Source organism: Microtus ochrogaster, unplaced genomic scaffold, assembly GCF_000317375.1.
Source record: "Microtus ochrogaster isolate Prairie Vole_2 unplaced genomic scaffold, MicOch1.0 UNK49, whole genome shotgun sequence".
In the NCBI taxonomy this organism is placed as follows: domain Eukaryota; kingdom Metazoa; phylum Chordata; class Mammalia; order Rodentia; family Cricetidae; genus Microtus; species Microtus ochrogaster.
The window spans coordinates 1,376,445-1,387,814 of NW_004949147.1; the positions used below are offsets into that span (position 1 = coordinate 1,376,445).

At 51.3% G+C, this 11,370-nt stretch overlaps 1 protein-coding gene across 6 annotated transcripts in view; it reads right to left on the minus strand.

Annotated features, from left to right (window-relative positions):
• Cd276 (CD276 molecule) overlaps positions 1–11,370 on the minus strand; it is a 37,110-nt gene that overhangs the window by 11,487 nt on the left and 14,253 nt on the right. For 3 of the 6 annotated variants that reach the window (XM_026777228.1, XM_005369482.3, XM_026777232.1), the window contains exons 2-4: positions 9,345–9,477; positions 5,339–5,677; positions 3,596–3,892 (exon numbers count right to left, since the gene is read on the minus strand). In XM_026777228.1, coding sequence (XP_026633029.1) covers positions 3,596–3,892; positions 5,339–5,677; positions 9,345–9,477 — 769 coding nt within the window. Of the gene's footprint in view, positions 1–3,595; positions 3,893–5,338; positions 5,678–9,344; positions 9,634–11,370 lie in introns of all 6 variants that reach the window. The other 3 variants (XM_026777231.1, XM_026777229.1, XM_026777230.1) reach the window with 1 other exon arrangement.

Sequence of the window (11,370 nt, forward strand, 5' to 3'; positions counted from 1 at the left end):
GAAAGGAAAGGAAAGGAAAGGAAAGGAAAGGAAAGGAAAGGAAAGGAAAGGAAAGGAAAGGAAAGGAAAGGAAAGGAAAGGAAAGGAGAGGAGAAACACAGAAGAACAGAAAGAAGAGCTTCAGGGCTCTGGAGAGGCGACTCAGCTGGCAGACATGAAGCCTGGGGTTCAGTTCCCAGCATGACATAAACTAGCCATGATTCCCATGCCACCTGTGCCCCAGAACTAAGGAGGTAGAGATGGGAGAATAAGGAACCTGAGGTCATCCTCATTGCATACTGAATGCAAAGTCCACTAAGACAATGAGATGCTGACAATAATAAATAAACAGACTAATAAACAAATAAACAAAATCAGCAGCTTTCAGAAAAGCTGCATGTGGCCCACAAAGTAGGCACATGGCCCATAAGGTATTCATTCTCTGTCTCTTTACAGAAAGTGTGACTAGTTTAAACACAGATGAGGGCCTGGAGTGAGTGGCTAAGCCACTCAAGGACTCGTACAGATCTGGGGGAGCCTTACCAAGGGAACATTCACGTGCAGCTCTGAGGCTGCCCCCGTTGGATACCTCAGGTCAAGAGAATGAGTGAGGCCGAGGAGCTCAAGGTGGGGCTGAGGCCAGCAGCTGCCCTAAGCACAGACCACAGGACTCCAGCATAGATTCCACCCTCGCCTAGAGCCACACTGGCTGCTGGGCAAAGCCTTGGCCTTGGAGGGGGAAAAACCTCTAACAAAGACAGCTGGTTCCTTTTGCCTTCTGGGGGCAGCCTGCAGCCAGGGCATCAGCAGCCTCTGGAGTACACAGGCAGCGGGGCCCTGCACCTGAACCTGCAGAGGCCCAGGCCCAGAGGAACTGGGGTAAGTCCTTGCAGCAAATACGCGTTCCACAAGTATGGGCTGGGGGCAGGGCACGCTGCTGCTCTGGACCCTGGAATCTGAAGAAGCCATCACCCAGAAGAGCAGGAACAGGAGCAGAAGGCCACAGCTAAGGCTGACAGCTAGAAGGCCATCCTAGAGCACTTATAGGAGACCTCTGGAAATTTCAAGATAGGGTTCCTGCAGCAATGGACAGGGCAGAGCAACAGAAATGCTCAAGGGACTCCATGCCTCCCTGAAGAACCACAGGCAGCTAGTGGTTGCTAGGGGAGGGAGAGACATTTTCTTCAGCGATAGAACCCCATGCTAAAGTGCCCAAGCTCCTCTAATCGATCCTGCACGTGTGCCCCTGTAAGCAATCCTAACCAAAGTCACTGTGTCACAAAGAATAGACAGGAAATGGGAGGGGGACACCAAGATGGGTCAGCTGGTAAAGAGTCTTATGGGACTGCCTGACGACCTACGTGCAAGCCCAGAGCCTTTGGGGAAGGGGAGAACCGATTCCCGAAAGTTGTCCTCTGACCTTTGTATACACACACAGTAAACAAGGTTTTAAAATAATGAAAGTAGCAAGGGACTAGCTGGGCAGAGGAAGGGGATCAGCAGGAAAGAAAGCGGGACGTGAAATGGTATTAAAGGTGAATATCATCAAAATGCATTCATTATACACACGCATGAAATATCACAAGAAATCTATTCAATATCTAATTAGCATAAGCTAATTACTCAAAGGGAAAAATCTCCCCGTGCTCGCCCCTAAACTGCCTGAAATACTGTCAGACTTCCTTCGTGCCTCTAGCGAAGGACACAGTCAGCTGGGGCTCAGACCTATATCTCCAGTTCTCGCTCCAGAAAGCCCTCTCCAGAGAGGCCTGGCACAGCACTCAATGTCACTCACCCCCATCAGGTGGAGGGAGAGCAGCTAGAGGACTGAGCTTCGAAATCCCAGAATGCTGTACAAGGCAGAGCTGCCCGAAGCAAAATGCAGGCCAAGGGCTCCAAGGCAAGCCAGATCTGTTCTAATGAAAACAGGAGGCCAGCCGCGGGGAGGAAGGGAAACTGGGCTAAGAGGCCAATGCTGGATTCAGATCCCGGCTTGTCTCTTGCTGCAGAATGTGGGAAGCAGGATGCAAAGCGGTCCTCGAATAGAGTTTGGAGAGGCTGGAGACCCTCCAAGCTATGGGCAAATCATGGCCTCTATCACTTGTCCAATTTTCAAAGTGGTGTCTGGCCCCCCAAAATGTATGGAGCCACTGTGCTAGTCTCTGGTCTTGGGGGGGGGGTCCCTTTTCACTGAGTCTCGTCTGAATTGTGCTTGGCAACACAAGCCCAGATGAAATTCTTCCCGTGCTAACTACAGAGGTAAAGAATGTTCTCTGAGCTGGGGCGAATGCTCTTTCCACATGCAAGTCCTTGCTTCACAGGGTCAGGGCACAGAGTCCAGCCAACCTGGTGCAAGATGCCATGAGTCCTCTGTCCTCCCTGTCTCACGCCACAGTTCTTGGTCTCTCTTGTGAACAAAGTGATGTATGTGTGTGTGTGTGTGTGTATGTGTGCATGTGTTCACACGTGTGTGAAGGTTCCCACAGAGGCCAGAAAATGGCATGTGACCACTCAGAGCTCTAGGCATTTGAGAGCCACCTGATCTGGGTGCTAGGATGTGAATTCTTGTCTTTACAATAGAGCAGTCAATGTTCTTAATCACCGAGCCATCTTTCCAGCCCCAGTGAAATATTCTTTTTTCCTATGGTGTTCTCTACAAGGTCAACGTGGTACTTAGGACATGAGGGAACACAGGAAGTGACTCCCTTAGATGATGCATAGACTGGCTCCCTACAGACAAGCCTAAGGCTTACCCAGACACCAGCAACCATTGGAAGTAAAGAGCTGGGTGGGCTGGGGGTGTCGGGCAGAAATTGTGGGATGAAACGACAAGGACCAGTGACGGACAACCTGCTCTCCTGATCTCAGAGATGTAGGCGGTCCCTGGGAAAGCTCGCATGCCCCTGAGGTAGGACCTAGGGAGCTAGACCTAGCACACAGACCTACCAAAGCACTGAACTGGGACATGTCAGGGACAAATACAGACGGTGACTGCCTACCTTGGCAAGAAGATGAGCCTATGTCCTCTTTACAGCCTAAAGCACTGAAGGTGCCGACCTGGGCTAGAGCTGACCTGGAAACCAGAGATGAAGTGACTTCTCCAATATTAGAGGTTCAATCTGGCATTGACCACATGGGGGCAGTAGAGACAACTCTGGCTATCTAAGGGCCCAATCTACAGGGAGGGCTGCCCTTGACCCAGGTGAGTAGGCTCCACCTGGGAGGCCCCACAGTCTCCCAGGGCTTCACTGTTGCAATTCCTTCACACACCAAAGAAGTGTGCGCTGGAAGCAAGACAAACACACCCTCTTGTCTCTAAGCAAGCCTTGCGGCTGCTCCAAAATTCTACCCACCCTCTAGATTCCAGGCAGGTACTTTGCGGTCCATGTAGTAAGAGGCGTAAGAGCTGTGGGAAGCATGTTCAGGAGAGCAAATGCTAGAAATGATTTCCATCAGTTCAAGGAAACAAGGACCTTAAAGACATCTCACTGGGGAAGGTCTGGGAATGTTTGAAATCGACACCCTAATGAGTGTTTTTATACTGATATTCAGGTTAGGGCCTAGAGAGGAGGTAGCTGCTCCCTTAGTCCCTCCCTAGCTAACCTTCTCCCCTTACCTGTGATGGTGACTGAGCCGTGAGCATCTTGCTGCAACACGGGGTTGCGTACCAGGCAGCTATAGGTACCATTAGCACCCAGCACCACCCTCAGCACGCTGTGGACATCAAACAAGCCCCGCTCATTGGCCATCTGGGATGTGGTCACATTGTCAGTCAAGGGCAGTCCCTGCCCATCCTTCCAGAACACCTCAGCCTCGGGATAGCCCTGGTAGCTGGAGCACGTGATGGTCACCATGTTCCCTGGACGCAGGATCTTATTGGGCTCCAGGGTCATGCTGGGCTTCGAGTAGGGGGCTGGAGGGTGGCAGAGGGGAGAGATCAATAATGGTCAGGTCAAGAGATACAGTGGAGCAAGGACACACGGGCTGTTAGCTAGGACAGTCTGGGGTCTGATGGTGGGGTCAGCAGGGGACAAGCGGGTGGGCTGCATGCAGACTGGGTAAGGGACAGACAATGCTCCCTCCTGGTACTGAACTGCCACCTGCAGGCTAGCAGCAGCACTCACAAAGTCCCGGATGTTCACAAAGCTGCCCTCATCGGCTACATATGTGTGCACGGTATCCTCAAGAACACACGGGGCCCTAAGCCAGCAGGTCAGGGGAGAGTGCTGCACCCTGGGATAGTCCCAGCCCTGGTCCCAGCCCATGGGGAAGCGGCACACCAGCTAGTTACTGCCCATCAGTTACCCAATGAGATTAAACTGTGCCAGGCTGGAGCCAGGCTGGGGGAGGAATAGTCTAGGGTGGTGTCACTGTCCAGCAGGGCCACCACGGATCTTCAGAACCTGGACCTCCAGAATCATGGAGACAAAGCAGTAAGAAAGGACAAGGCCTCTCCAGCTGTTCCGCAGCCTCTTTGACCATCAAAATCCAGACCTTGTTCCTTCCTATTCTCTAGGCAGATCGTTTCAGATCGGACCTCCACAGCAGGCTGGCCTCGTCTGACAAGAGCCATCCCTGGGGTCCAGACTTGGGCAATGACATTGTCAAGTGCTCCAGCAAGAGCGAACCCCTTCCCCAGCAGAAGTCCTGTGGCTCTCCTGTCCCGTGGCTTTCTGCTGACCTAGATGCATCTCCATCCTTTCCAGAAATTTCTATAGCCTTGGAGCTGGGGGGTGGGGTGGTCCACACTACTTGGAGTCCCCGCCCATCATTCTCCTATCACTCTCAGCTATCTCGGTTGTCTGGGAGACTGAGGATAGGGAACTAACTTCCTTTAACTTCAAATGCAATCGACAGGACTATAACCTCTCTTTAAGGTGCCACTTAAAACCAAAAAAAAAAAAAAAAAAATCTATGGGGCTTCTAGGGGTTGTCATGGTGACTGACCTGTGCACTGTTACTGCACCACCAGGTTGCATACCAGGCATCTGTAGGTGCCATTAGCACTCTGCACCAGCCTTAGAATGCTGTGCAAGTCAAATAAGCCACAGTGCTTGGCCAGCCAAAAGGTGGTCACATGATCAATCAAGGTGATCCCTGTCAGAACACTGTGGCCTCAAGGCACACAGGATTGTCACCTCGTCCCCAGGTCGTTGTGGGGCTCCAGAGTCATGCTGGACTTTGAGCAGAAGGCAGGAGGGTAACAGAGGGCAGGGGTTAGCAGCATCATCAGTGCAGGAGATACAGTGGGAGAGAGGCTGTTAGGACATGAATGAGGTCTGTGGGGAGCAGTGTATGAGATGCCGCGTGCAGAAGAACGGAGCGTGGACGTGGAAGGCGACCCCCTCGCCACACTCACCTGCCACCTGCAGGCTAACAGCCGCGCTGTCAAAGTCCCGAATGCTCACGAAGCACGTGTAGCTGCCTTCATCGGTGACTCGGACTCGCTGCAGCCGCAAGGATGCGTTGCCCTGTACCAACAAGTCGGGGAAGAGTGCTGTGCGGTTGGCATAGGCACTGCCTCGGTCCTGGCCCTCAGTGAAGCTGTGTACCAGCTGTTTGGTGTCTGTCAGCTGCCAGATGAGGTTGAGCTGTGACAGACTGAAGCCAGGCTCCAGGGAAAAGGAGCAGCGGAGGGTGGCATCAGTGTCCACCAGGGCCACCACAGGGTCTTCAGAGACCTGGACCTCCACAGCTCCTGGGGGTGAGTCAGAGGGCGGTTAGAGTGGGTTTTCAGGGTCTCTCTCCTTCCCCAGCTATCTCTAGGCTTTGCACAACCTTCCTTACAGGTCTGTGGCTCAAAGAAAGCTCCACATCGGGCTGGAGAGATGGCTCAGCAGTTAAGAACATTGCCTGTTTTTCCAAAGGTCCTGAGTTCAATTCCCAGCAACCACATGGTGGCTCACAACCATCTGTAATGAAGTCTGGTGCCCTCTTCTGGCCTGCAGGCATACACGCAGACAGAATATTGCATATATAGTAAATAAATATTTAAAACAAAAAGAAAGTTCCACATCTATGCTCCTCACCATAAGCAGCTAATCCATCAACAGGAATTAGGAATGTGACAAGGACCGAGACCAGGTCACACCCTAGAGCCTGTTTACATCCTAATAGAAGAGAGAGGCAGTTTTTGACGAGCACAGATAATTATCAGCTTCCGATCAGACTATGGGGGGAGGGTTAGAGAAGTGGGCTGTGGCCGCGCCTCAGTGTTAGAACTCTTGCCCAGCTTTGGATCCACTCTGTCCCAAAAAAGGAGAGAGAGAAGAGAGGAAGAGAGAGGAGAGAAGAGAGGAGGGAGAGGGGGAGAGAAAAGAAAAACAAAAAGAGGAAGTACTATAAAAGAGAAAGAGAACAAAAGGGACTTGGTGCCAGGTCCTCTCCACCTGCCGGCTCATTTGCATTTCCCACAATTACATACTATTTGGATAACTAGGCAGGGGTGCCTATAAAAAGTGAACACCTAATGTCCTCAGTGATTTTCTTTGGGTTAGAGAAATTCATGGGTGCTTTTCCTTTGCTTCACTTCCTAAACAGACATACAAGAAAGAACACCCCTGTCTTTAAATAAAGTGCAAAGCATGCGCTCTGTGAAACACAGAGCCTATATAAGTGGGCGCCAGGAAGGGGGGGTCAGCAGACAGAAAGGCCCTGAGGTAGGGGTCAGTGAGAGCCTAAGGGAAGGCAACCCATCGGGAAAGCCCTCTGAGGGGGCCAGACAGGCTTTTGAGAGACTGGAAGAAGCCTGGGGTTTCTGCCTTCGAGGGAATAGCAATAAGGAGGACAGTAGTTTTTAAATGTTATGTGGGTAGCAAAGCCCGAAGCTTGCCCTGGCTCCTCTACACAGGGAGACTATATTGTATGTAGAAGGGTGAGAGGGAGAGTGGTCAGGGGCCACCTCAGAGGTCCTCATAAGAAGTGCTAGTGAGGGCTGGAGAGATGGCTCAGCGGTTAAGAGCTGCTCTTCCAGAGGTCCTGAGTTCAATTCCCAGCAATCACATGGTGGCTCACAACCATCTGTAATGATATCTGGTGCTCTCTTCAGTCCTGTAGGCACATGTGCAGACAGAACACTGTATACATAATAAATAAATAAAAATGTTTAAAAAAAAAAGAAGTGATAGTAAAACCGGCCAATGATGGCGCATGTCTTTAATCCCAGCACTCGGAAGGCAGAGACAGGTGGATCTCTGTGCGTTCGAGGCCAGCCCGGTCTACAAAGTGAGTTCCAAGAGAGCCAGAACTGTTACTCAGAGAAACTCTGTTTCGAAAAACAAAAAAATAAAATAAAAGTGTGGTAGTGATCCAGTAGAAGAAAGGGCACGTGAGGTGGTTAGCACAGGGGTCAGCTACAAGGATGACTCCTTTACTCCCAGCACCATGAGGCAGAGGCAAGAGATCTCTGTAAATTCAAGCCTGCCTGGAGTATATGGCTAGATCTAGGCCAGTAAGAGCTCCATAGTGAAACCCTGTCTAAAAAAAAAAAAAAAAAAAAAAATGAAGAGTGGCCATAGAACCAGCCAGATCTGAGATGCAGTCAGAACTATCAATATTTGCTGATTGATGACGGGAGAAGAAAGGAACGTGTGGTGGTTTGGATGAGAATGGCTCCCACAGGCTCGTGTGTTTAAATGCTCCGTTACCAGTTGGTGGAACAGTCTGGGAAGGGTTAGGAGGTGTGGCCTTGTCAGAGGAGGTATCACTGGAAGTGGACTTTGAGGTCTTGAAAGCCCATGCCATCCCTCACTCTGCTGTGTGCTTGTGGATTAGATGTAAGCTCTCAGCTGCTGCCCAGTGCCTGCTTGCTTTCCTGCTGCCACATTCCCTGCCTTGATGACCATGGACTCCCCACCCCCTACACTGTTAAGCAAGCCCCCAGATGGAATCCTTCCTTTTAAAGCTGCCTTGGCCATGGCGGCTTTTGTCACAGCTATAGAAAAGTAACTATGTAACAGAATGTAAATCATCCTGCAGGAAACCCAGAGTTCCCAGAGAAAAGGGCCCTGGGGCAGGTGCCTCTGTGGTCACCTGTGCCCTCTGTCCCGTGGGCTTCCCGGAAGCTTCCCTGCCGGGAACCTCTGTTTGCCCGTCATCTCTGCTTCCGCAGCTCTGAGAAGTCAGGAAGGGTCTGGGGAATGTGCTGTGCTTGGTCGGAGGGATTAGGTGAGAACTCTGCCCACAGGAAGCAGGCACACTCAAAATATGTGAAGCACAGCCTTCAAAGGAAGCTAACTGAATGTAGCACCCACAGAGGGCTTAGAAAATTGTATATGTTCTGTGGTTAGTGTTTTATTAGGCATTCCACACTTTCTTAGTACATATATGATGTCTAGAGGTTGAAGCCGGGCCTGGCTATTTTTCAGTAATCCCATGAAATCTTAGGCCAGTTCCCATCCTTGCCAACTAGACACCAAGGTGTCCCTTGCAGAGGGCATCTGGGACATGGAAATTAAATCACCCAAAACCCTTTCTTTCTATCAAGAAGTGAGAATCAGGCTGGGTGTGGTGGTGGTGCACGCCTTTAATCTCAGCACTCAGGAGGCAGAGGCAAGTAGATTTCTGTGAGTTTGAGATCAGCCTGTCTACATAGTGTGTTTCGGGATAGACAGCCAGGGATACATAGTGAGACTCTGTTTCAAACAAACAAATAAAAACAAATCAAAAAAGAAGTCAACCCTTAGTGGCAGAGATGGGTATTGCCTCCTGTGACCACTAGATGGCACCAGACACTCGGCTTTGTTTTCTCTATGGGTTGACGGACTATACAAGCAGGGCATTTACACAGCCAAGTACTATCAAGGAAGTACCTACCTTGATTTGTTCATCATGATGACTGAGCACTGACTATATAGCAAGCATCTATCCCCTCCCTGAGGACAGACCCCACCTTCTGAGCAGGAGGACAACAAGAAATAAACAAAGGAACCATACGTCAAGTGGAGGCAAAAGCTAGGAAGAAGGTGATGAAGCACAGGGGCAGGGAGGGAGAGAGGGCTATGCTTTTATGCAAAGCAGCCAAGGAAGCATGCTGAGGATCTGCCATCTGAGCAAAGGCTTACAACAGAATACAGAGTGGAATCACGCCTCTGTCTGAGGGTAGAAAGTTCTGGGCAGAGGAAGCCCTAGGCACAAGGGTCCTGAAGAGAATTTACACAGTGCGTTCAGGAACCTGAATTATCATAGTACACAGTGCTCAAGTCCCACTTCCCAGATGGAAAAGTACAAACTAAGGTGAAGAAGGTTGCCTGTGAATCCCAGAGATGGAAATCAGTGTGATTCTTCACGACAGAGCCAGCCTGGCAGTAGCCCAGGAAGGAGTAGGCATGGTCACACACCATCATGACAACGATCTTTCCCCTCACCTGTGAGGCAGAAGTACAGCATTCCCAGGGCTGTGTGCATACACACACCCACGCTGGGGCCGCCCCATCCACGCAGCATCTTCCTGTCAGGCAGCTGACAGCTGGGCTCTCCGTGGCGGATGGCTGCTCCTGCCTGTGGAAGAGGAAGAGAGGCCTTTGTCTCCAAAGTTCCTCCCCAACACCTTCCTAATTCCTCAGGACCATCCAAATCCAAGAGGGAAGAAGTCAGGTAGCCAGCAAGACAAGGTTGATGAAGCTTGGGGTCCGGGCTGCGCCCAGGTCACTTTGGCTGGTGAGAGAATAAAAGAGAAGGTTTTAGAGAAACTTGGGGTTTAATCTGAAAAGTACACTCTCCCCTAAAGGTAGCCAGGAGCCACTGAAGGTTCTGGGATAGATAAACAGCATTGTGAGGGCTAATTTGATAGCACCTGCAGAATAAATGAGAGAAGCCAACCAAGGGGCAAAGCAGGCGTGGATAGAAATGACAGCATAAGAGTGTGAGAAATGAGGAAGAGAGCAGTCAGCACAGTTGGTTCTGAGCCCTTATTCCTGGGACAGAAAGTGTGGAACATTTGGTCTAGGGTGTGTTAGGATAGGAGCATGTGTGCAGAAAGCCCAGGGCAGAGTTCTAGGAGCAGCTGGATGTATGGATGTGGAGTTTGGGAGGGACATCTGCCAATTTAATATATGTACCAAGCAACCAAGACCCAGCAGAAATGAAGGGGGTGACAGAGCTGTGTCAGTCGGACCTGAGCCAGAGCTGGACCTGTCGCAACAGATCTGGCCTGGGTCAGAGGGGTCCCAGACTTCCCTGGGTTCAGCATGTACCCCTGCTTCCCTCAGGTGTCTGACTCAAGCAGGCTGCATGCACCACTTCTTATGTCCCTCACTGTTGCCTGCTCAAGCCATGTGACCCACGTCCATCTGTCCCACCTAACAATGATTAGCAAGAATATGAACATTTCATACCCCCCCCACCCCTAGTGGCAGATTGCATCCTTGGTCACATTTTTTTTTTTGCAGGAGAAACAAATAAATACATACATAAACCCAAACACATGAGTTTCTTAATGTCAAATCATCTGTCACTGAGCAGAGCTGAAAGGAGCCCAATCCTGCAGCAGTCCTTTCTGACCCTTCATGGAGCAAATCCTATCTACAGCCAAGCATCTTGTCTAGCCTCGGGTACCTGGGGAAAGCCCTTCCATCCTGTTCTAGCCTATTGTGCACCCCTTCCCCCACTCCCGATGCCAGGAAGCTGCACAGAGGGAGTCCCTCAGCCAAACCCAGCATCCTGGCTAGCCACCCGCTTCCCTGGCTGTCGACAGCCCATTGCGGAGAAGCCCTGGGCAGCCACTTCCTTTCCAGGTGCTTCCGGTCCAAAGTCTGGTGGCCTCAAAGCCTCCCTGTCTGGGTGCTGAGTCAGCAGCTCCGATTCAAAGCGGCATCCTTGGGGACACCACTTCCTGCCTGACAAATGGGCCACAGTCAGCCTGCAGGAAAACCTAGCAGGCAGCTGCCTGGACTACTGGCTATGTGCCATAGGAAGCTAAAGCCCACAGAGTTGCCAGCTTCTATGTCTTCTGTCTTCTTTTACCCCCTAGATGGAAGTAAAGCCTGGGAGCTGGGACGTGGCTCAGTCGGTTGAGGGCTTCTGAAGCTCTGGCTTCAACCTCCAGCCTCTCACAAGCCAGGTGTGATGGTACATGCCTGTAATCTTGGCACTCTGAGGTGGGGGCAGGAAGATCAGGAGTTCAGGGCCATCCTTAGCTACATAGTGAGTGCAAGGCCAGCCTGGACAATAAGAGACCGTCTTAAAACAAAAACAAACCCTGAGTCGGTCAGTGCTTCTCGGGCCCCGTGTCTTTCTTTCAGTCCTTCTCAGTGCTGCACTGCTGCTTGTGACACCTCGGCCCTCGTCACTGACCCCATAAGCTGCCCGTCGTCTAGGGCCACCTCGGCCCTCGTCACTGACCCCGTTAAGCTGCCCGTCGTCTAGGGCCACCTTGGCCCTCGTCACTGACCC